Source organism: Microcaecilia unicolor, chromosome 7, assembly GCF_901765095.1.
Source record: "Microcaecilia unicolor chromosome 7, aMicUni1.1, whole genome shotgun sequence".
Classification (NCBI taxonomy): Eukaryota; Metazoa; Chordata; class Amphibia; order Gymnophiona; family Siphonopidae; genus Microcaecilia; species Microcaecilia unicolor.
In genome coordinates, this window is record NC_044037.1 from 138,905,804 (window position 1) to 138,932,553 (window position 26,750).

The 26,750-nt window shown below is 45.5% G+C and overlaps 1 protein-coding gene across 1 annotated transcript in view; it reads right to left on the minus strand.

Moving 5' to 3' along the window:
* The window catches only part of TRPM8 (transient receptor potential cation channel subfamily M member 8), a 1,843,971-nt gene that overhangs the window by 694,058 nt on the left and 1,123,163 nt on the right, over positions 1–26,750 (minus strand). The window contains 1 exon segment of the mRNA XM_030210821.1: positions 22,706–22,851. Coding sequence (XP_030066681.1) covers positions 22,706–22,851 — 146 coding nt within the window.

Below are 26,750 nucleotides of genomic sequence, written 5' to 3' on the forward strand. Positions count from 1 at the left end.
AGAATATATTGTACTAAATTTAAAATTAGATATTATAGGCATCTCTCAGACCTGGTGCAAGGAGGATAACCAGTGGGACATTGTCTTAACAGGGTACAAACTATATTGTAGTGATAGGGTGGATCAAATTGGGGAGGGGTAGAATTGTATGTTAAGGAGGTCATTGAATCAAATAGATTGAACATTCTGCAGGAAACAAAATACATCTTGGAATCCCTATGGATTGAAACTCCATGTGTAAAGGGGAAAAGGATAGCGACAGGAGTGTACTACCGTCCACCTGGCCAGAATGAACAGATGGATGTAGAAATGTTAACAGAAATTAGGGAGGCTAACAAACTGGGCAACGCAATAATAATTGAGTTCAATTACCTCAATATTGACTGGGTAAATGTAACATCAGGGCATGCTAGGGAGGTAAAATTCCTTGATGAAATCAAGGACTACTTTATGGAGCAGCTGGTACAGGAGCTAACAAGAGAAGGAAAAATTCTAGATCTAGTCCTTAGTTTAGCGCATGATCTAGTGGAGGAGGTAATGGTGCTGGGGCCGCTTGACAACAGTGATCATAATATGATCAGATTTGATATCGGCTTTGGATACACACAGGAAATCCAATAAGTTAGCATTTAACTTTCAAAAAGGAGACTATGGTAAAATGAGAATAATATGATGAAAAAAACCTTAGAGGGGCAGCTACGAAGGTCAAAAACTTACATCAGGTGTGGATGCTGTTCAAAAATACCATCCTGGAAGCCCAGGCCAAATATATTCCGTGTATTAAAAAAGGAGGAAGGAAGGAAGGGAGGAAGTGACGTCACGAGGCTGAATGGCCGCCTGATTTACTAGCTCCGCACCTTCCCACCTTAAATCAGCGTAAATTGCAGTCTTCAGCCTTTCCCTTTTGAGCAAAAAGCAGCTGAAGGGAAGATTTCGAAGTCTCTCGCAGAAATGAGTAAAAAAAAGTAGCAGAACACTACGGGACAATGAGCGCCAATCCACGCGCCAGCTGACGAAGGGCCTAGCACAGCCTGCAACCCCCAAGTTGCGGAACATCCCGGGTGAAGATTCGGCGACCCTTAGAGAAGAGCGAGAGGATCCCGCCTCTACAACTGCTACCCCGTCGGAGATGCAGAAATGCTTCGAAGCGCTACGAGCGGAGATCTTGGCATCAAAGAAGGAGATCTTAGAACATGTGGACGCACTGAGTGGCGATCTTCATGAGCTTGGGGGTAGGGTTGAGGCCTTAGAAGAGAGAGCAGATGAGCAGACGGAGAAGAACGAGGCAGTGGACAGGAGACTGGCTAAAATGGCAGAGCAGGCGGAGGAACTACAATACCATTTGGATGATATTGAAAATAGAGGGCGCAGACAGAATCTCCGTTTTCGGGGGGTCCCAGAGAGCGGAGGCCTGGAAGACGTCCCAGAGGTGGTGCGTGCCATATGCACACAGCTTATGGGGGACAGCTTTGAAGCTGGAGCAATGGGTCTTGATAGAGCCCATAGAACGCTGGGGAAAACAAGAGACAATAGACCGCGTGATATAGTGGTCAGGTTCACAGCTTATGGGATTAAGGAGCAGATATGGCAGCAAGCGCGCCAGAATCCAGTGCTGGAATACAATGGAGCACGTGTCTTGATTTATCAAGACCTCTCCCAGTTTACATTAAATCAGAGGAGGGATATGAAACCTGTCATTGAGGTCCTGGCCAAAGAAAAGATACCCTACAGATGGGCCTTCTCGTTTGCTATCTGTTTCGTGATCCAAGGTGAGAGGGTTCGTTGCAGAAAGGTGGAGTCGGCGTGGAAACATTTGTTTGCAGCGGGGTTAGCACCGACAGAGGCCCTTCCGACAGCGATGGCTCCCTCCATGAGAGCACGAATGCAGAGGTGGAAAAGAGTGGAGAAAACAACAAAGAAGAATGCGCCACAGACCTGAGGAGAAAATGCATTGTTTGGCAATGTCGATGCTGGGCCTCGTAGCATGCAGTATACTGCAATGAGGGACTTAAGCCTGGAAAGAGCTGAAGGAACATTTCACTAGGGCTGGACTTTGTGGTGAGCAGTGGGGGGGGGGGGGGGGGGGGGGGGGGGTTGAAGGTAAAAGAAGGTGGGAGGTTGGGTGTGGGGTGAATTGGGGGTACACCACTTGTTAGTATATTGATAAGACTGCATAATATTTGCCTGTTTGGCTGGTGGGGTTTCTTCTTCTATATTCCCAAGTAGTGTGGTACCACACTGGTTGGTGGGTTGTTCACAGAGGGAGGGGGGGAGGTCTTGGGAGGGGGAGGACGGGGAGGAATGGGGCAGTCGGGAGGGGGGTGGGGTTGAGGGAGATTTAGGGACTGGACCATGTAGCTTAGCTAAACTGTATTGCGGAAAGAATAGTCAGGATGACAGATCTTAAATTTCTAACCTATAACATAAAAGGATTGAACTCGCCCTATAAAAGACACGCCTTGGGGCGAGAATTAAGCCTGATGCACCCGCAGGTGGGTTTTCTGCAAGAAACTCACCTGCGTAGACGGCATGAAAGGCTCCTGACCACTAGGCAATACCCTCTGGTATGTAGTGCATCTGATACAAAGGGGGCTAAAAAAAAGGGGTGTAGCAATCATGTTTCACAAAGATGTTAAGGTACAGGTACTGCATGAGAAGCGGGAAGCAGAGGGTCGCTATCTTTTAGTCCATGTAATGCTGGAACAGGAGGAATGCACACTGGCATGTGTCTATGCCCCTAATGAGAGGCAAGAACACTTCTACCAGCGCCTTCGGAGGGCATTTGCAAGAGGTGCTGGTGGCAGGAGATTTCAACGCGACTATGCAGCCCAGTCGAGATAGGTCCTCTCCTCCTACTACAAGTGATAATAGAGTCTCCCAGGCCTTGAAACACTTGGTAGAAGGGTTGGGACTATGCGATGTGTGGAGACAGGAACACCCGAGAGGTAGGAACTATACATATTACTCCCAGGTGCATTCCTCCTACTCAAGGCTGGACTATGTGTTTGTGGACAAATCTTTGTTGGGAGGGGGGAGTGACTCCTCTATAGGTCACATCACTATATCAGATCAATATATCAGATCATGCACCGGTTTGGGCAAGTATCTCATCCCTAAGGGAAGAGGTGAGAGAAAGAAGATGGTCCCTTAACAACTGTTTGTTACAAGACCCAGACATAGTGGCTAGGTTCGTACCAATTTTGAAGGTATATTTTGACATTAACGTAGATTCAGGCCCCACCTTAGGTACAGTCTGGGATGCCTTCAAGGCAGTAGCAAGGGGCCACTTCAACAAGTGGGCAAGTCAAAGGGCTAGGGTACAAAAGGAGCATCTGTTTAATTGCTTGGAGAGACTGGGGCGTTGGAGTCTAGGTATAGGGCCACCGGCGCTGTCGCCGATTACCGTAGGCTCCAAAAGGCGAGGTTGGAGATGGCTGCGATGCATGAGGAGAGCTTGAAGTTTGTGCATGCACGTCTGAAGCAGGCATACTATGAAAGCACTAATAAGCTGGGAAGGTTGTTGGCCAACAAGTTGCGGAAAATGAGGGCGGATAGGCAAATCCTGAGAATAAAAGATGATACAGGAAGCATGCTGAATGCCTCGAAGCAGATTCGGGAGCGATTTGCACAATACTATGAATTGCTATACAGGGAGGATGCTGCTGTACAGACTGGGGAGATAGACAAATATCTGAAAGACAGAGGCCTGTCGGTGCTGTCCGAGCAGCAGAAGAGGGACTTGGAAGCACCGGTGGGAGTGGATGAAGTGCTTCAGGTCATTAAAACTCTGCCAAATGGCAAGTCCCCGGGTCTAGACGGATACACAAACGAGTTTTTTAAGACGTTTGGGGGGGGGGGGGAGCTGGCGCCGTACCTGGCGATAGTAATAAATGCTGTGAGGGATGGGGCCAAGCTCCCCCAATCCATGATGGAGGCGTGGGTGGCGATCGTCCCAAAACCGGGTAAGGACAAGATTGACTGTGCATCCTATCGCCCTATCTCGATACTCAATGCTGATGTCAAGATACTGGCGAAGGTGCTTGCCAATCGTTTGGGACGGGTGCTTCCAGACCTGATTCACCCGGACCAGGTAGGATTTGTAGCCAAGAGGCAAGCAGCGGATAACATACGTAGAATGTTGAACTTGCTGTACAGTGCAAAGGTGAAGGCCAAGCCTGTAGTATTGTTAGGATTAGACGCTGAAAAGGCCTTTGACAGGGTCCATTGGGGTTATCTGGATAAGGTATTACATCGAGTTGGGATTGGCCAGTTTTATAGGTCCTGGATCCAAGCCTTATATTCGTCTCCCCAAGCCTGTGTGAGAATTAACGGTGGGAACTCGGGGACCTTCACGTTGGGAAGAGGAACTAGACAGGGTTGTCCACTGTCTCCTTTGTTATTTGCACTGGTGATGGAGCCCTTGGCCGAGGCTATTCGTGAAAATGTGGACATTACTGGAGTTCAGATAGGAGATAGGGAGCACAAAATTGCATTATTTGCAGACGATGTTCTCTTGTACATGACGAAGCCATTGGTCTCCCTCCCCAATTTGATGAGGGAGATAGAGGGATACGCTAGGATATCTGGTTACAAGTTGAATGCTAGCAAATCGGTTGGCATGGTGGTAGGTGTCCCGGCTGGGTTGATGGATACGCTGAAGACATCTTTTGCTTTTAAATGGGCTGAGCAAGATATAAGATACCTGGGGGTCCAGATTCCAAAAAAATTGTCTGAATTGTTTGATGTTAATTACCCGGTCCTTAAGAGAGAGATAACAAGAGACTTAGATAGTTGGACGTCTTTGGGGCTATCCTGGATGGGAAGGATTGCCACCATTAAGATGAATGTGTTGCCATGCCTTCTCTACCTGTTTCAAGTGATTCCAATGCGAATGTCCCGGGCTTATTTGTCGGGGTTGCAGGACAATATCATTAAGTTCATTTGGAACCAGAGGAGACCAAGGCTCTCCAGAGCATTTTTGTATAGGAGTAGAAGGGAGGGAGGGCTGGGAGTTCCCAATCTCTTTTGGTATTATTGTGTAGCACAGTCGCGGGCCGCTGTGGAATGGTTTCATAGAGAGGAACATAAGCTATGGGTTCATATGGAGCAAAACATGGTGGGTTCCCGCAGATTGGGGCATTTAATGTGGGTGAATGCACGTCATAGAGGTCAGATAGACAAGTTCCCACCCACCGTTCAGACCACATTTTATTATTGGGACCTAATGTTTGGGGAGCGTCGGCCACCTGTCTCTGCTTTAGCACCGATAGCGGATAACCGGATGCCGGGGGTGGGAGATACTATATTTAGTAGATGAGCAAAAAATGGCTTGGACATGTGGGGGCAGTTGCTTGTGGGAACAAATGTGACACCTTTTGAGACCCTAATGGAAGACTACAGTCTCCGGCGGGAAGATCATTACTCTTATGTGCAGACCCTGCATTACATGAGGGGTCCGGACTATGTTGAATGTATGAAGAGGGACGTACATCCCTTGGAGCACATATGTGTAGACTTTACAACGGTGTGTGGTATGATATCCTTCCTGTATGCCCACTTAACTGTCCGTCACAGACCCTCTCCGGTACATAGGACGCAATGGGAGCGAGAACTGAATTTTACACTCACAGAAGCTGGGTGGCAGCAGCTTGAGAAAACTTTATTGAAGTCTGCAAGATCAGTGGCCTTGCAGGAAAATGCGATAAAAGTTTTCTATAGATAGTATCTGCCAGGTTACATCATATGTTCCCATCAGTGTCAAGACTGTGCTGGAGGGAGTGAGGGGAGATGGGAACTATGGGACACATATGGTGGTCCTGCCGAAAGGCACAGGCGTACTGGAGGGGTGCTCAATCTCGGCTCCAGCATTGGGTGGGACGGTCTGTGCAGTGGCATCCTCTGATCTTTGTACTGGGAAGGAGGCCTGGAGGCTTGCAGATGAGCCAGTGACTGCTGGTGAGGGGATCACTGCATGCAGCCCGAATTAACCTGGCTAAGCATTGGAAGGTAGCACGGGTTCCCTCGCTGACAGACTGGATTACGAAAGTGAGATACATATGTGAGATGGAAAGACTGATGTCGGTGAAAAGGAGAACACTGTATAAGTGGGGAAAAGTGTGGTTGCCATTCCTGACTAAATGTCCGTGATAGCAGATGCACGGTCGAAGGGGGATAGAAGAGGGGAGGGGGGTTGTTAGGGTAGGAGGGGGTTCTTTGGGGTAGAGGGCGGGACTGGTACATTGGGGGGGGGGGGAAGGTAAATAATAAAATGGATAAAAAAAAGGAAGTACAAAATGTGCTAGCATTGGAATTGCTGACTCCATATGGTGTACTTTGTTGAATTTTTGATGATATGGTTGGCTTAGTCGAAACAAGATGTAACGAGTTGTTTTGAGTATGTTTGGTGCAATGTCAACAATGTTTAATAAATACTTCTATAAATAAAAAAAAAAAGGAGGAAGGAAGACCAAACGAAAGTCAGCATGATTGAAAAGTGAGGTGAAGGAAACTATTAGAGCTAAAAGAAAATTCTTCAGAAAATGGAAGAAGGATCTTACTGAAAATAATAATAAAACAGCATAAGGCAAGTCAAATGCAAAGTGCTGATAAGGAAGGTAAAGAGGGACTTTGAAAAAAAAAAGTTTGCGTTTTAGGCAAAAACACACAGTAAAAATTTTTTTGGGTATATTAAAAGCAAGAAGCTGGCAAAAGAATCGGTTTAACCGCTAGATGACCAAGGGGTAAAAGGAGAACTCAGGAAAGACAAAGCCATAGGGGAGAGATTAAATGAATTCTTTGTTTTGGTCTTCACTGAGGAATACCTTCATGGCCGCAGAGTAACGATCACGTAGCTGATGCTGCTCCTTGGACCCGATCGCAGCACATCCTGAAGTGGAGCCATTTCGATGTTTGCCCCCAGCCCAGAGAGCATCGCTGGGATAGGGCTGCCTATGGTGTAGTTTGTCGATAATTTGCGGACCTCCAGGTTGGTTTGCTGACCCCTTGTTGTGGTTGTGGGCCTGCTCCTCGGACGTGCCTCCATCGCTGACAGGCCTACTTCGCAAACGGACCTCCTCCGCAGTGCAGAGGCACAGTAGCAACCGTGGCTCAGGTGCCGATCCCACCCGCACGATCGGATACCAGTCCCACCCGGACGGTTGACCACACTAGGAACTGATCTCACGTTACCTTAATTTTGCGGAGTTGCTCCAGCGCCTCATCGCCCTTCTCCGCTGCTTAAAGGAACCTGCAGTGCTGGCGCAGAGCACCGCGAAAGTGTGGTCGGAGTCAGTTGAACGGTTGAGGTGGACGTTCCTCGCCACAAGTGCCCAAGCCACGAGGCCAGACAACGCCGTAAGGTGCTGTGTTCGCGTTGGTGGAGTCGCTGGGGCAGACGAGTGGGGAGGATCGCCTCAAGATTGTGGGATCCGCAAACAGTGGAACACCTGTGCGGCACGTTGAGAGGAGCCATCTGATCAGCTGAGCACAGCGGGGGATGTGCGGCCTAGTCTAACGGTCTCCTCTCTTCCATGCAGCGCTTGCAAACCACTAAAGATCACAGCAGCATAGAGAAGGGGCTGTTATATCTAAACTATTTAGCCTCTGAGGAGCTATTGAACGATTGAATGGCTGTGGTCTCTGCTACCCGTCAGAAGCTCCCTCCTTTGCTGCAGAGTGGACACTACAAGAAACTTATCTATCCTTTGAGAAAATACCTAACCATCTGCGACTTGCAAAGACGATGGAATCGAGAAGCGTGGACCGTTACAGCTAACCAAAAGTCAGCCTCCGATGTGCTATCGACTATTACCTGCTTGCTGAGGCGATAAGTGAACAGCCTACATCATCTGTTCCTGCCTGTGCTGAGGCGATAAGTGAACAGCCTACATTATCTGTTCCTGCCTGTGCCCTCTGATCCAGCCTTCATCATCTGTTCCTGCCTGCGCCCTCTGATCCAGCCTACATCATCTGTTCCTACCTGCACCCTCTGACCTAGCCTTCATCATCTGTTCCTGCCTGCACCCTCCGATCCAACCTATATCATCTGTTCCTGCCTGCGCCCCCCGATCCAACCTACATCAGCAAACTGAAGAGTAGCAAATCTCCTGGACTGGATGGTATTCATCCTAGAGTACTGATAGAACTGAAAAATGAGCTTGCGGAGCTACTGCTAGTGATATGCAACTTATCCTTAAAATCGAGCGTGGTACCGGAAGATTGGAGGGTGGCCAATGTAACACCGATTTTTTAAAAAGGCTCCAGGGGAGATCCGGGAAATTATAGACTGGTGAGTCTGACGTCAGTGCCGGGGAAAATGGTAGAGGCTATTATTAAAAACAAAATTACAGAGCACATCCGAGGACATGGATTACTGAGACCGAGTCAGCACGGCTTTTGTGTGGGGAAATCTTGCCTGACCAATTTACTTCAATTCTTTGAAGGAGTAAACAAACATGTGGACAAAGGGAAACCGGTTGATATTATGTATCTGGATTTCCAAAAGGCGTTTGACAAGGTACCTCATGAACGGCTACAGAGGAAATTGGAGGGTCATGGGATAGGAGGAAATGTCCTATTGTGGATTAAAAACTGGTTGAAGGATAGAAAACAGAGAGCGGGATTAAATGGGCAGTATTCACAATGGAGAAGGGTAGTTAGTGGGGTTCCTCAGGGGTCTGTGCTAGGACCGCTGCTTTCTAATATATTTACAAATGATTTAGAGATGGGAGTAACTAGCGAGGTAATTAAATTTGCTGATGACACAAAGTTATTCAAAGTTGTTAAATCGCGACAGGATTGTGAAAAATTACAAGAGGACCTTACGAGACTGGGAGACTGGGCGGCTAAATGGCAGATGACGTTTAATGTGAGCAAGTGCAAGGTGATGCATGTGGGAAAAAAGAACCCGAATTATAGATACGTCATGCAAGGTTCCACGTTAGGAGTTACGGACCAAGAAAGGGATCTGAATGTCGTCGTCGATAATACGCTGAAACCTTCTGCTCAGTGTGCTGCTGCGGCTAGGAAAGCGAATAGAATGTTGGGTATTATTAGGAAAGGTATGGAAAACAGGTGTAAGGATGTTATAATGCCGTTGTATCGCTCCATGGTGCGACCGCACCTTGAGTATTGTGTTCAATTCTGGTCGCCGCATCTCAAGAAAGATATAGTAGAATTGGAAAAGGTGCAGAGAAGGGCGACTAAAATGATAGCGGGGATGGGACGACTTCCCTATGAAGAAAGATTAAGGAGGCTAGGGCTATTCAGCTTGGAGAAGAGACGGCTGAGGGGAGACATGATAGAGGCATATAAAATAATGAGTGGAGTGGAACAGGTGGATGTGAAGCGTCTGTTCACGCTTTCCAAAAATACTAGGACTAGGGGGCATGCGATGAAACTACAGTGTAGTAAATTTAAAACAAATCAGAGAAAATTTTTCTTCACCCAACGTGTAATTAAACTCTGGAATTCGTTGCCGGAGAAAGTGGTGAAGGCGGTTAGCTTAGCAGAGTTTAAAAAGGGGTTGGACGGTTTCCTAAAGGACAAGTCCATAAACCGCTACTAAATAGGCTTGGGAAAAATCCACAATTCCAGGAATAACATGTATAGAATGTTTGTACGTTTGGGAAGCTTGCCAGGTGCCCTTGGCCTGGATTGGCCGCTGTCGTGGACAGGATGCTGGGCTCGATGGACCCTTGGTCTTTTCCCAGTATGGCATTACTTATGTACTTATGATCCTCTGGTGGCACTCTCAACACCTTCAGAGCTGATTTCGTCATTTTGATCCACTCTTCTACAGTGGGTTCACCAGTCTTCATATTCTGTCCAGAAAAATCCAAGATACGTTTATCCCTGAGTATATAAAGTGCAGGATATCTAGGAGCCTCCTCCAATTTTTCCAACAGCACTCTGGTCAAAGCACTGGATTCCTTATGTTCATCCTGGAATGTTCTGATTACTTCCGCTTGTTCCCTGTTAAACTTCTCCTGTTCTCTCAACTGGTTCCTTAACTCTTCCATCTCCCACTTCCAGTCTTCCATATTTGAAACAAAACCTGGCAGTTTCCAAGAGAAAACAGTCCTCTCCCCAAAATACCAAAAACTTTAAACAACAAATATTTTCAAACCTCAGAGATACAAGTTTGACTTGTTCCTTCAAGGAATGGAGTTTACAAAAAAAAAAAAAAAAATTTTAGGAACTCTGCTTAGAATGTTGCATCTGTTTAATTGCTTGGAGAGACTGGGGTTGATGGAGTCTAGGCAGGGGTGTGCTGGTAAATTGTTAACAGGGGGCTCTCTCTCGCCAGCAAAGTAAAAGAGAATTCAGGAGGGGCCCAAGCCCACATTTTGGGATCCATTTGTTAAAGCAGCCATGGAGAACCGGCTCCCAAAATTCTTAAAAACTTAACAAACGGCTCTCGAGAGCCTGTGAGAGCCTGCTCCAGCACACCACTGAGTCTAGGTATAGGGCCACCGGCGCTGTCGCCGATTACCGTAGGCTCCAAAAGGCGAGGTTGGAGATGGCTGCGATGCATGAGGAGAGCTTGAAGTTTGTGCATGCACGTCTGAAGCAGGTATTTTTTTTTTTTTTACATTTGTACCCCACACTTTCCCACTCATGGCAGGCTCAACGCGGCTTACATGGGGCAATGGAGGGTTAAGTGACTTGCCCAGAGTCACAAGGAGCTGCCTGTGCCTGAAGTGGGAATCAAACTCAGTTCCTCAGGACCAAAGTCCACCACCCTAACCACTAGGCCACTCCTCCATGAAAGCACTAATAAGCCGGGAAGGTTGTTGGCTAATAGGTTGCGGATAGGCAAATCCTGAGAATAAAAGGAAGCATGCTGAACGCCTCGAAGCAGATTCGGGAGCGATTTGCACAATACTATGAATCGCTATACAGGGAGGATGCTGCTGTACAGACTGGGGAGATAGACAAATATCGGAAAGACAGAGGCCTGTCGGTGCTGTCCGAGCAGCAGAAGAGGGACTTGGAAGCACTGGTGGGAGTGGATGAAGTGCTTCAGGTCATTAAAACTCTGCCAAATGGCAAGTCCCCGGGTCTAGACGGATACACAAACGAGTTTTTTAAGACGTTTGGGGGGGAGCTGGCGCCGAAACGGGACCCAAGACCATCGGAACAAGCCTGGGGCAGCTCGAAAAACACTGCCCACCAATGAAAAAGCCCTGGATGAGCCCAAAATTGCCCAACAAACAGCATAAAATGTATTGAACCTTTTTGGGATCTTGCCAGGTATTTGTGACCTGGATTGGCCACTGTTGGAAACAGGATGCTGGGCTTGATGGACCTTTGGTCTGTCCCAGTGTGGCAATACTTATGTACTTAATTCCAATAATAATACCTTACAAATGCAACAGTATACAAAACAGCACTGTGCATCCCATTGGAAAAAACAGACAATTCAGACTCATAGATCCCCACACAAACCACATGCCAGCATAATCTCTCACCTAGTTGGTCACATACAGAACAAAGACCAACCCTTATCAATTACAGAATAAAAGACCAAAAATTAGAAGTTGTCCTGTAACCCATCATCAGCCCTTCCCTTCCCTATCCCCCTTCCGTATCCCAGCATCAGTTTCACCCTTCCCTACCCCCCATCCATCTCCGTAGCAGGGGCGTATCTGGAATCCGGCGGTAGGGGGGGCCACAGCCAGAGAGGGGGGGCACATTTTTGCCTCCCTCCCCCCCCCCGCCGCCGCCTCTCTCCACCCCCTCCCCGCCGTCAACCCTCCCCCGCTACTTACTTTTGCTGGCGCCGAGGTCCGACCCGCAATCTCCGTTTTTCGTCTTCCTCCGTGGCCATGCTTCCAGGAAGTAACGCTGCAGTGCTGATTCGTTGAATCCAGTTCGACGTCTGACGTCAGACGCCGAACTGGATTCAACGAATCAGCACTGCAGCATTACTTCCTGGAAGCATGGCCACGGAGGAAGACGAAAAACGGAGATTGCGGGTCGGACCTCGGCGCCAGCAAAAGTAAGCAGCGGGGGAGGGTTGACGGCGGGGAGGGGGGCCAGGGCGAAATCTGCGGGGGCCCAGGCCCCTGTGGCCCCACGCAGATACGCCCCTGCTCCGTAGCCTGGCATCTGTCCTTCCTTTCCTTCCCTAGCGCCCCCCATCAATCCCCGTAGCCCAGCATCAGCCCTTCCCTTTCCCACCATCCATCCTATAGCTAAGGGTCTTCACTGCCTAGGGAACAGAAGGTATATTAAATGAATAAATATGCCTTTTTTGCCATAGACAGTGAAGAACCCACCCCCACCCAGAAGCTCATTGGCACCAGTAGCCAGCATTACACTGACTGTACACGTTGAAATAAAAAAATATATATTTTACCTAGGCAGCTGGGCTTCGGTGGTGGCAGGTGGTGCAGACTCAGAGAGCTCAGCACTCACTCACTGTGCTCCGCTCCATGTGTGTTGCTGTTGTGGGGCCATGGGGAAGCGCTGAAGCCTAGGAGGGGGAGGTTGATCTTGATCTAGCACTGAAGGGCACAGAGTGGAGGAACTACGCAACACTGATGATGGTAGCCGGCAGATTTCCCCATACAGCACTGCAGCGCCTTCATGCACAATGGGGGTGGGGGGGAGGCGAGCAAGACAAAGCAGCAGAGTCCACTGAATGTGCGGCAGTGAGCAACGGAGTAACAGTGCCAGTGTGCAGCTGCACAGCACTAGAATGGTCTACAACTTCCAGATCACGACCCAGCCCGCCCAACACACACAAAAAAAAAATTAGGCACAATAGGCAGGTAGAAGGAGGATGACAGGACAGCTGCCAGCTGCCTGGGTGGGCTTGAGACAAGATTAGGAGGGCCTTAAATCACCAATCTGTAAACTATCAGAGCAGGGATCTGAACAGACATTGGTAACCAAACAGAATAATTTAAATGTGACTATCAGAGAGGATTTAATATTTCAAAGACAGAACATAGTGAAACTTCTGTCATAGAAAAAGGACTGTCTTTTGTACCGACACCCCGCTACAATTCCATGAACACTTATATTGATCTCTTTAAATTAACACTTAAATTGATGATCACTGATTATTTCTCAAATCATACTGCCCCCTCTATTGATACCTCTGTTGTGAACCTCCCTCTATTGATACCTCTGTTGTGAACCTCCTGAGTTCTGTAACCCCATGATACATACATTTGAAAAAGTGGTACTCAAAGAGATTGAGAAACTGGAGAATGAGCCTAAAATGCCTTTTTATAACCTAACTAAGGAAGAAAAAAAAAGTTATTGACACCTTGAAAAATGATGATACTATAGTGATCAAAGAAGTGGATAAAGGTGGAGCAGTTGTAATCATGGATAAACATGAATATGTGAATGAAATTAACAGATTCGTGATAGAGACTTTTATGCATGTTTGAAAAATGATTCCACAGCCTTGATGAAGGAGGTTGGTTCCTTGTTAGAAACGGGTAGACAAGCAGGTTTCCTCACTTCAAAAGAATACTCATTCTTGCTTACACCTTTTCCAAAAATTCCCATAATTTATATCTTACCAAAGATACACAAAGCACTACAAAAACCTCCAGGCAGACCAATCATTTCTGCTATTGGGTCACTGCCCTATCTGTCTTTACTGATGTATTTTTGAGACCCATGGTACCATTAATCCAGTCTTATACCAGAGATAGCACTCATATAATTAATACACTTCAGGATATTGAACTACCAAATAAAGAGGATATTTTGGTCACATTGGATATAGAATGTTTATATACTAATATTCCCCAAAATGAAGCCTTAGAAGTGATAAGAGCTGCTTTAAGTAAAAGAATTGAAAAACGGAGAGTCCCCACAGAATACATTATTGAACCAGAATCTTTAGCCCTTAAAGAGAACTACTTTTATTTTGAAGGTAACTTTTACAAACAAATCAAAGGCACCTCCATGGGGTCAACCATGGCCCCTTCAATCACTAATCTTTACATAGTTAATTCTGAAGAAAAAGTTTTAAAAGATTGCAGTTTTAAGGACATTTTATTATGGTGCAGATAAACTGATGATATTTTTATGGTTTGGACAGGTACAGAGGATATCCTTTTAGAATTTTATACATGGCTGAATTCTCAGGACAATAATCTTAAATTTCAGATCAAATATGACCATGAGATTTCATTTTTAGATATTCCTGAATGATGGCAGTTTTGATATTAGTATCAAACCTATAAATGGCAAGTGACCGACTCACCTGCAAATGCGCAGTAGAGACTTCCCTCTCTGTCCCGCCCCCGCGTCAAGACGTGATGACGGGAGGAGGGGGGCGGGACAGAGAGGGAAACTGCGCTGAAGGGAACCGCTAACGTCGCTACCGCTCCCCCCCCCCCAAGGTAGCCACTATCGCCCCCCCCCCCCCCGGAGTCGCCACCACCCCCCCTTCACCCGGCCCGGGCCCTCTCTTCGTTATTCAACTTACAGCAGCGCCGAAACAGCAGCAAGCAGCAGCTCCCATTGGCCTTCCTTCACTGCCTGTGCCCCGCCCTCGCCGACGTGACGTCACACGAGGGCGAGGCACAGGCAGTGAAGGAAGGCCAACGGGAGCTGCTGCTTGCTGCTGTTTCGGCGCTGCTGTAAGTTGAATAACGAAGAGAGGGCCCGGGCCGGGTGAAGGGGGGGGCGGTGGCGACTCCGGCGGGGGGGGGGGGCGGGAGCGGCTACCTTGGGGGAGGGGAGGGGACATGGGAGGTCTCAGAAGGAGGGGGGCCTTGGAACTGGGAGGGCTGGACTGAAGGGGGCCTTCCAGCTGGCTGGGAAGAAGGGGGGCCTTGGAACTGGGAGGGAGGGAGGGAGGGAAGGAAGGGGGCCTTGGGAGCTGGGGGGGCCTGGGGCCTTGGAACTGGGAGGGAGGGAGGGCCGGGGGCCTTGGGAGCTGGGGGAGGGCCTGGGGCCTTGGAACTGGGAGGGAGGGCGGGCAGGCAGGGGGCCTTGCAGCTGGGAAGGGGGGAGGACTGGAGCTGGGAGGGAGGGCAGGGGGCCCCTTACAGTTGTGAGGGAATGGGGCCCCTTACGGTTGTGAGGGAGAGCAGGGGGCCGGAACTGGGAGGGAGGGAAGGGGGCCTTGGGAGCTGGGGGGGAGGGAGGGCAGGGGGCCTTGCAGCTGGGAAGGGGGGAGGACTGGAGCCTTGGAGCTGGGAGGGAGGGACAGAGGGGGCCTTGGAGCTGGCAGGGAAGGAGGATGGCAGGGGGCTTTGCAGCTGCAACGGGAGGGGGGCCTTGGGGAAAAAAACATTCCAATACCCGCCCGTTTTTACGGGCTTAACGGCTAGTCTATTATAAGACAGCAGATGTCAATAAACTTCTACATTACAGTAATTGCCACAATAAATCCCTCAAAAGCAATTTACCTTATAGCCAATTCTTACAATTGAGAAGAATTTGCTCATAGAAGACAGATATGAATCACCAAGCTAAATGTATGGCTGCCAGATTATATGATAGAGGGTACCCTAAGTGGTGTATTATGCTATCCAACAAGACAGATGGACTCTCTTACAGACCAAACAGAAAAAGCTTCTGAAAAAGTAGTAAACACACTTTATTTCGATCATTTATCTCCTGATATTATTAACATATTGAAGAGAAATTGATTTATTATCCAATGCATTCCTGGTTTGGAAAAAAAGGACATTATGGTTGCTTTCAAAAGAAATAAAAATTTGAAGGATATATTAGTGCCCTCTCTTTTTCAGTTTACTACTACTACTACTACTTAACATTTCTAGAGCGCTACTAGGGTTACGCAGCGCTGTACAATTTAACAAAGAGAGATAGTCCCTGCTCAAAGAGCTTACATGTCAATTTAAAAACAAAGGTTTTTACACACCCTAATTCTGGTGAAAATTTTGAATTGAGACATTATTCCAATTGCAAAACAACTCATGTAGTGTATGCTGTTGTACGTGCATTTAATAAATGCATTATAGAACATCACAGTGCTATAAAAACAAATGTCTCTGATAAACCTTTAGTAGAACATATGAGAAAGGGTACATTTTGACCAATTGAGATACATGTATTACACATGGAAGGGCATTTTTGAAAGAAAAGTCCAAGTTGCGATTTGGACATCCTTGCAAAACAGCGAAATCCAGGGGTGGGGAAACCTGTATTTTCAAAAAAAGATGGACACCCATCTTTCGTTTCAAAAATACCGTCAGAGACGTCCAAATCCTTAAATTTGGACGTCCCTAGACACGGACGTTTCTGACTTTCGGCGATTTTCGAAACCAAAAATGTCCTAATGCAAGCCATTTGGGCATGGGAGGAGCCAGCATTTGTAGTGCACTGGTCCCCCTGACATGCCTGGACACCAACCGGGCATCCTAGGGGGCACTGCTGTGGACTTCATAAAATGCTCCCTGGAACATAGCTCCCTTACCTTGTGTGCTGAGCCCCTAAAATCCACTACCCACAACTGTACACCACTACCATAGCCTTTATGGGTGAAGGGTATAGTGGGTTTGTGGTGGGTTTTGGAGAGTTCGCTGTTTCCTCCACAAATGTAACAGGTAGGGGGGGTATGGGCCTGGGTCTGCCTGTCTGAAGTGCACTGCAGTACCCACTAAAACTGCTCCAGGGATCTGCATGCGCTGACATGGACCGAAGTATGACATCTGAGGCTGGCATAGAGGCTGGCATGACATATTTTTAAACATGTTTTTTGAGGGTGGAAGGGGGTTAGTGACCACTGGGGGAGTAACAGGAAGTCATCCCCAGTTCTCTCTGGTGGTCATCTGGTCATTTTGGGCACTTTTTGTGCCTTAGTCGTAAGAAAAACATGTTTGGGTGAAAACATCCAAGTGTTCGTCAGGGACGTCTTTGCTTTTTTTGATTATGGGTCAAAGATGTCCAAGTGTTAGGCACACCCAAATCCCGCATTCGCTACGCCTCCGACACGCCCCCTTGAAATCTGGCCGTCCTTGCGACGGACTGCAGTTGGAGACATCCAAAATCGGGTTTTGATTATACCGATTTGGATTTCTCTGTGAGAAGGACGTCCATCTTCCGTTTTATGTGGAAAGATGGACGTCCTTCTCTTTCGAAAATGAGCCCAAAAGTCATCTGTCACTGGAAGGGTGGAGATGTGGAGAAGATTTTACTGCAGGAAGAACACAGATTCATTTTTAGATTTAAAACTGTGATCCCTCTCTGATTAAACCAAGAATTAGACCTGATCTTATCAGGAGTAGCCTAGTGGTTAGTGCAGCGGACTCTAATCCTGGAGAACTGGGTTCAATTCCCACTGCAGCTCCTTGTGACTCTCTTAACCCTCCACTGTCCCAGGTACAAATAAGTACCTGTATATAATATGTAAACCACTTTGAATGTAATTGGAAAAACCACAGGCAGTATATAAGTCCCATTCCCTTTCCCCTCCTTTTATGATTACCTTTATTATTTAACTGGTTTTCATTTATTTTCACACATGGCAAGGTTTTTTATATGGGCCAGCAACCCTCTGAAAAAACTACAGAGTGAGATACTCAAAACAATCTGTAGTAAAAAAACAGTACTTAGCTTCAACCACCGAAAGAAAAACAGATGGGAGGCGCCTCCACCTGCGATGATGTACAAACAATCAGTCTATTGGTCTCTTGGATTTTCTCTCAATCTCTCTCGACAGCCTTTTGTGCCATATTGACAGATAGAATATCAATTATCAAAAAATTAACAAATCTGCATAGAGCTAACCAATAATTAGAAACTGAACAAAAAGCTCTAAATAGCTCTATAGAGTGACCATGTCAATTGTCCATATATCTGAGAATTATAAATACTTTTTAAATAAAGAGGCCTCAATAGCCGAAGGTACCAACTCAGTGGACACACCTGATAAGGCTTTTATCATGGGCCAGCAACCCTCTGAAAAAATCTACAGAGTGAGATACTCACCTTATGCCTGGAACAGACTTCCTGAGCCCATACGACGTGCGCCCTCCCTGCCCATTTTCAAGTCCTTAATCAAGGCCCATCTCTTCTCTCTTGCTTTTGGCGCCTAACCCCATTCCAGATACTTACACTGACTACATAGCTTATTACCTTTAGATTGTAAGCTCTCTTGAGCAGGGACTGTCCTTCCCCTTGTCTAAACTTGTACAGCGCTGCGTAACCCTGGCAGCGCTATAGAAATGCTAAGTAGTAGTAGTAGTAGTAGTCAAAACAATCTGTAGTAAAAAACAGAGAGGTTATGATATTGATACTAATAATTCAAATAATGGACTGTTTTTCTTTCGGTGGTTGAAGCTAAGTACTCCAATAGCTATTGATGTATTTTTCAGTCTTATGTCTCGTTATTTTGTGGATTTTTTTCCCCTTCTGACTTGTACTTAGTCATGTTTATGCTTCTATATTGTTGACTTTGTTAACAATATAGTCCATTATTTGAATTATTAGTATCAATATCACAACCTCTCTGATGGAATTGCAGTAATCAAACAGAGTTAAAACCAAGGATTGAACTAGTCTAAAGATGTCTGGCGAGAAATATGACCTGATTCTCCTCAGCTTCCAAAAAGACCTGAAGGATTTTTTCACTAGTGAGGAAACCTGAGGCATGAATGTGAGGCAACTGTCAATTAATAACCCAGTACCCTAAGTGTAGAGTCCAAGGGGTACGACATGTCAATAGTAGAATTATTATATGTGGTATGGTCAAAGGGGATGGTTACCACAAGAATTTAGTCTCATCTCTATTTAACAAACTTATATTCAGAAGCCCAGGATTCCAACAAATCCAGACCAAGCCTAATTTTAGGGACAATTTCTGGAAGACCAATCTTGAAAGGGATATAGAGTGTGACACTGCGTAAATAAAAGTAAAGAACTCCATTGCCTCTAGCCTTTCACCTAATGGAGCCATCATAACATTAAATAGGATTGAAAAAAGCAGCGAGCCCTGTGGCACCCCACAGTCAGGAAACCAGGAAGGTGAGAGAGAACCTGACAACTTCACCTGATATGATCTAGATTTTAGGAAGCCGTGGAACCATTGGTAGACCTTCCCACACAATCCAAACTGATCCAACAGGCCTAAAAGCAACTCATGATCAACAAGGTCAAAGGCACTTGACATATTTATTTATTTATTTTATTTATTTATCAAAATTACATCACTGAAAACTAGAAGCCTAGACTGATTGCTTTCCTAAAATCAGATATTAGGGTGGTCAAGACCGTCTCGGTACTATAACAAGGCCTAAAGCCTGACTGGAATATAGGCCAAGAGGGAGAAAGAGGAACGGTGATTCATAAGCTGAGTACCAACTATTCCCTCCATTACCTTAGCGAACAATGGGATAGAAGCGACAGGCATGTAATTAGTAACATTTCCCAATGAAGCCGATGTACTCTTAGGGATTGGGGTAAGTATTATGGAACGTTTCCACTGAGGAAAAGCCCCTTGAGTCAGCATAAATGAGATATGAGTTATTTATTAAAAACTGCACCAGCAGGATTCATTGACCTTCTTGAAGAAGGTCAATGAATCCTGCTGGTGCAGTTTTTAATAAATAACTCAGACAAGCATCCAGAAAGTAATGTGAGGAAGAATACTTTGACAGAAAGGATTTGACAGTCTCATGAGTGGATAAAAGAAAGGAGGACCACAATCGGTCAGTCGCACTACCAGCATTCGGACAAGGCTGCTTGAAGCAAGAGTGAATGTCAGTGGCCTTAGGCTGCAACACAGCCCCCCTAATGTTATTTACGTTTTGTTTGAAATACATAGATAATTGATTAGCAGATGGAATGGCTACAGTTACTGATGTTAAATTTCACTGGTCTACAAAAAAAAACCTTTTTTTTCTGTAACAAGAACAAAACATACATTTTCTGGAAGATAATTCTTCCCTGAATCCAGATCTCATTTCAGAATTTCTGTATCAGCCTCAGTTTTCATGTGATAATGGTTTTTGTAAATGCTTGTGACGGCATATGTAGCTATTATATGTATCTGGCAAAATGACATGCTTCTGCTACAAGAGTTCCAAAAAAAACTGTGTCAGTTCACAAAGAAATAAAAGATATAAGCAACATAAGAGTAAAAGACCAGTAAAAGATCATTACAAAAGACCATGTCACCTTCCTTGGAGAAATACTCAGAAAAAATAGCATGTCGGTCACGAAAAACACTCACTTTCGTATCGCAAGAAAGAAGATTCCATCCTTTTAATCTCGAACCTAAAAGCTCAGCCTGTTGCTTCGACAAATTTAAATCACAAACAAGATCGTTGAGATCCCCTTGTGTCAAAAAGTGGGGCACATTTGATTCACAGAGATCCTGAAATGATGGGTCGGTATGCATATCCCCTTCTCTGTCTTCTGCATGTTTGTCACTGTATTCATCTTCACTCACTATCAAATTCTCAGGAGGCACTGGTACTGGCAATTCTTCACTGTGACATACAGGTCTTACAGCAGATGGTAAGTTAGGATATTGCACAGTTTTGCTTGTTTTTGAGGTGATTCCTGCTATTTTTGTCAGACAGAAATAACAGTCTGTTGTGTGATCCGTTGGTTCCCTCCAAATCATGGGAACAGCAAAGGGCATGCAACGTCTTCCTTTTAACCAGCCTGTCAGGAGTTTAACAGCAAATGTGGGGAGCCCATTTGCGGTCCTGTTCACCAACCTTACACCCGAAATATAGTTCGTAGCACTTTTTTACAAGAGGATTAAGTTTTCGTTTTTGCGATTTCAGAGTAAACTCTCCACAGATATAACAAAAAGAATTTGGGCTATTTGCACAGGTACGAGGCATTTCTTCTGAAATGACACAAAACACAAACCTTCACAAACGTAGAACTACAAGCAGTCACTTCCAACAGCAATTGTTGACTGAACTCTCAATGCTGAGATACAGGTGGCAACTGACGCAACAGAACATGTTTGAACATGTTCGAGCATGACTCATGGGCAATGTTGCCAAACCTCCCTTATTTCCTGGTGGTGGCTTTCTAAACTAAGGGTTTTGTATTGTAATTCCTAGTATATTTCAATTGTTTTTCCAACAATTACAACTGCTGAATTAAATTAATCCACAGCAGCAGGGCCGCCGAGAAACTTAGCCGGGCCCGGGACAAGGCCGCCTCGCCCCCGCCGCAGCCCCCTCCCCCCTCCGAGGTCGCCGCTGCTGCTGCTGCTCCCCCGAGGGCGGGATACAGGGAGGGAAGGAGACCCGAAGGGAGGAGTTCTGCCTCACAGGGAGGTGAGGAGAGTCGCACTGCGCGGTGATTTAAATACAGGGGGCCGGCCCGGTGGCAGACAGTCAGATGGCGGGTGGGACTGGCACCGGGCCCCCCTTGAAGGCCCGGGCCCTGGGGATTTTGTCCCCCCGCCCCCCCCCCCCTCTCGGCGGCCCTGCACAGCAGGGTACCAAAATGCAGCGTTTTCAAGGATTTTTATAAAAAGGGTAGTGTGTCACAAGAAAACTGAGCCCGATAGGCAAAAACTGATTTCATTTTCGAATTCAGCACCCATGACTTAGCTAAGAACACCATTCACATTCTTTGTAACAAAAATGCCGTTTACCAGTGTTTTCAGTTTATATAAGCTTATTAATAAGGTTAAAGCTTATGGGTGTTTAAGTGGTTGTGACCAATTTATTCTTTATAGAAGTGGGTTTTAGCTTCTACAATCTTTCTTATAATCCCTGATAGCTTTCCTCCAAAGCATTTTATTATCATCAGATTTATGTCTGGACCACTTCCTCTCTAATTTTCTACACTGCCTCTTCAGGAGGAGAATATCCTGATTGTACCAGGGAGCCACCCTATGTGTGAGTTTGTGCAAAACCTTGATGGGGGCTATAATAGAATTACATAACTCATCCCACTTACACAAGAAATCCTTGCTGTCTATGTCTGGAAGTGTGGACTAGCAAAGATTCCAGACCAGAATTTTACAGGATCAATTCTGCCTCTTGATTTAAGAGGTATTTAAGGTTGCTCCTGAATGGGAGGAGGGATAGGAATGAAGAGGGATCAGTATGAGGAGGATTGTTCCTGAGTGGGAGAGGATCAGCACTGGGGAAGGGGTTTTGTAACTAGAATGTGAAAATGGAATGGACTTGGGATCCAGTGGCCGCAACCCAGAAGTTTGCATATAGATGGTAAGTGTTTGCACTCACACTATTTGTCAATGAATGTAATGCTTTACCAGCTCAAACAAGAAAATTATCTGCCACAGTGGCGTACCTTCATCCTCAAACACACACACCCTCTCCATGAACAGCAGTAGCCCCATGATCACTGGTACTGGCTTTGAATATCGCTGGTCCCTGCATACTTCCAGGCTCCTCTCCAACTCTGTCCCCAAAATACCCCTCTACTGCTCGGCTTAAGTTTATGCCTGGTACAATGCTGTTAATAACGGCAGCCAGCTTGCTGAGCACGATTTAATCAGGAAGAACCTCTCCAGTCCTTTTAAATTGCTTCCAGTATTGACCTGATTTACTAAACATGTATAAAATATGTTAATGCAACTATGCATTGGTAAATAGACCCTACTGACAATAAATTACATTAATGTATGTTAACACACATTTGTAAATCTAGACCATTAGATTATAAACATTCTTTGGTAAGGAAAAATTTACTGTATCTATTATAATTCACCACTACCATGATGTCTCAGTGGCGGGTGCTTCCTCTGTCTTTGTCCATTTACCTGAACTCCAGGCTGAGCAATAAATTGTTGATCTTTCGCTTCCACTGCAAGTTCCAGGCAATTGCTCCCACCCCAGGCTTCACAGGAGTAGACTAGCAGCTGTTCTGCCAGTTCTTCATCATTGCTATAACACTCTGTAAAAAGCTCTGTGAAAAAGAAATCAGACACTGACAAAAGGGAAGAACAAATGAGACAGTATAGCTTTGCAAAAGTATACACCTCGATACTAATCTTTAAACTTGATACAAAAATATAAGCAGGTTAACTCATTGTGTGATATTCCTAAAACATAAAAACATGAAGGGCAATTCTATAACTGAGTACCAGCATTTATGTACAACTTGTGCATATAAATGTACAGATTAACAGTGCTTCCGCAGATAAGAGTACACTTATGAATGCACTAGCTATCCCCGCTGGTGTTGCTCAGTGATAGGTTACAGTAGTACTTTGTAACTGAGAAAAGCAAAGTTTATTTGTGTTTAATAACACTGTATAAGTATGTATTTTTATTTCATTTATGATGGTCATTACATTTTGTGAGCCATAAACATTGCTGAGGGGTGTGTGACAATAGCTGAGGGTGGGGGTGTACTGCTAAGAGTGAGTTTGAATGGGTATGTTAGAATGGGTGAGTATGAGTGAGAGTGTGCTACTGAGTTGTACTGTTGAGGGGAGGTGTGAGGGGAGGGGAGGTGTATGAATGGAGGTGTGGTACTGAGGGGGGTGAGAATGTGTGAGTGGAGGTGTACTGCTAAGGGGTGAGTGTGAGAACGAATGAGTGTGAAGAGGATTTGAGTGGGGGTTTTCTGTTGAGAGATGTGTGAGAATGGGCAAGTGTGGGTGTTTTACTGAGGGGTGTGTGAGAACAGATGAATGTGAGTGGGGGGGTGTAATTCTGTGGTGTGTGAGTGGAGGTGCACTGCTGAGGGGTGAGTGTGCGTGGAGGTGTGCTACTCTGGGGTGTGTGGGAATGGGTGAGTGTGAGTGGGGGTGTGCTATTCTGGGGTGTGTATTGTGGTTGTTTTGCTGAGGGGTGTGGAGAATGGGTGAGTGGGGTATTTTGCTGAGTGCTGTATTAGATCGGGTGAGTGTGAGTGGGGGTGCATGAGAATGGCTGAGTGTGACTGGGGTGTTTTGCTGAGGGGTGTGTGAGAAAGGGTGACATTGACACTGAGTTTAATACTCCCTTAAAACAGAAAATGAAGAGACTGGATCCCTACCTAGCACTTTCTTTTCTGATCAATTTGTTTAGGTTGATTTTCTTGATTAGTTGTTTATTTCAATCTAGCAAGTGTCTGCCATTTGGCTTTCACCATTTCCCTGTCAAAGCACAGCCTTCTTTTCAACGGCATATTGAAATTCAGTTTCCTGACCTTTTCAAGGAGCATTCCCCTGGTGGGATAGTGAATTCATGCACACACACACACACTTCCCAGTCTGACCCCAATACTTTCTCTCTAACCCTGTTCCCACCAGTCTCTGTACCTCCCTTGTACTGAAATTGTTAGGGAACAGTGTATTAGAGAATTAGAATAGAGAGGGACAACTTAACAGCTGCTATCTGTGTTTCTCCTGACCAGTCTCTGAGCCCTCACACTGAGTGCCCCCCCCCCGTGAACCAAATCGCTTTAAACAGTAACCTTGGCAACGGCGGGTAGAGTCTGCATGACGCGTTTGGTGGCTGTAGCTCTGCGGGGGCTGGAGGAGTTCAGACACTGACAAACAAACACACGCATCTGCTTTATATATATAGATGTAGCAGCAAAGTGAATAAGGGGTGTAGTTATCAACATGGGCTATGTATTATTTTACTGTTAACCCCATCTTTTAGTAACTAGCTCATTGCATAAAATGGGACCTATGCTAAAATAGAATTAGATAGTGGTAAAATAACTGTATCCCACTGTAGCAGCGTGAATGAGGGTAAGGCCTGGAGCCTTGAAAACCACAGCCACACAGAGGGTTAAATGTAAAATAACACTATTTATGTGCAAATTAGGTGACCTGTTTCTTTCACAGGTCAGTAGAAAATTAACACACCAAAAGTCAGTTCTTATGTTCAAAAGTTCTCTCCCATGGCCTGCTTTTAATTTGTTCAAAAGTCTAGCTTTTGCTAGACTAGAGTTTAAAAGGTCAGAGAGAAGTAATTATTTACCACATATGGATACCATTATGAGCAAGGCATATTGCAGGCAGTTTAAAGGATTAGATTGAATGCTGGTTAGAAGAAAATAGATTTAAATAATTCTAGATGAGTTAGATTTTGTCTTATAAGGAATTCTGATTTCTGCTTATTTTAGAATATGTTTTATTCTGTGTAATTAATAAGTTCTATTTCTATGTAGAATATCTTTTCAATTCAACTTTGTCTGACCTTTCAAGTGATATTTCTGCAAGTTTAAAGAGATCATCTGGTTTGAATTATCCACAGTCCTAGCTAGGTGAAAGAGGTCAGGAAAAGTCAACTTTGTTCCTTGATGGATGAATAGCTAAGTGTAGGACTGGTCCTGAAAGTAATAACAAACTATATTTGTGTGCTATAAAGTGTCTAGAATTGAGGGGTCCCGAGCCCCCCCAAGAAGGCTAGAGTGACCTTAATCTGACTCCATCTCCAAATAGCATTAGTACTGGGGTAATCAGAGAGTTGTGAAGTTCTAAGAGGAATTGCCACTGAGAGAGACGTTAGGTCTAAGAGACCCGCATTAGTCCGCCTCTCAGCACTGGCAAGGAATAGATACCAGCCTTATGACAAACTGGATTTAGGTTACAAGTTATACAATGCCGCGAAAGATAGCCTGATATAGCAAAAGCATTTATACTTACAGCCTTTCATCATTAAGTGAAGCCCACAAATCATCATTTGGAATGAGGAGTTTATTTGCAAATCAGACTTTAATCAGGTACATTCAGCAGACAGATTCTGGGTTCAACTGGCCAGAGCCCTGCCCTCTAGGACGCGTTGGGGAAATCGTTCCAACGAGGGCTTGCATGCACCCTGCTTTTATACAATTTGGTCACTATACAAGTCTATGGAGAGGGATTTTTTTCTAATCTTGCTCAATCTCTCTGAATCATACCCGGTCAGGTGCCCTTCTTTCCGTTTTAGCTACTGCAAGTTATTGTGCAATTTCCATTTTTGTAAACACTTCCCTAGATACGGACATCCAAACATCCAAACATGGTATCTCCCTAGATACGGACATCCAAACATCCAAACATGGACAAATCTGTCTTATATCATCTTGTGATCTGGCTTAGGATTTTAGCCATCAATTCCTTGATCTTGGCTTTTGCATGTCACACTAAATTCTAATGAGGCTTATCATGCAGCCCTGCTTCTGCAGGTGCTTAGCAACAAGGCCATCATCAGATTTTTAGGCCTAGTCAGTGCCTTTTAGCAGTTTAAGCTGTTTAAGGTATGTAATTTGACCCACCACTATTCCAGTGGATGGATCCCAAGCGGGGACACATATTAACTTACAGGAAAAGCACGTCCTTGCTCAGCCAGTCATAGATTTTAAACCTAGCTGGTATTTTTACAGCCTGAGTCCTAAAATCTGGCCTTCCACCCTTCCGGTGGACATCCAGTGAGGGCCTCTTGCTGTACTATAATTATACATTCCCCACTTGTCACCCCCTCTGAGGAGGGGTGACACAAAACTAGTTTGTCACTATCTATTCCAGAAGGTGCCAAACTATCAAACGAGAGGACGAGTTTTGCTCTTATGGATTGTTAGCAGATATTATGCAAGACAGGAAACTTCATTCTTAGGTGGTATATTTTTGGGCATATGGAATTCTCTTTATATTACCCAACCCCTTGGGCTTAATCCTGATGTCATCTCTCTTGAGACTTACTCAAACCTGTAGTGAGAAAGGTTTTATGAATGGAACAAATCCATGAGTTCATCTACAAAATCCCATGAAATATAGGTATGCGGGTAATAGCAATTTCAGGTGGATCATACTAATAAATACTTTCAGGTCTTGCTATGACTTCTATTGTATCTGTTGCATAGTACATGGGGAGATAATCTAATGT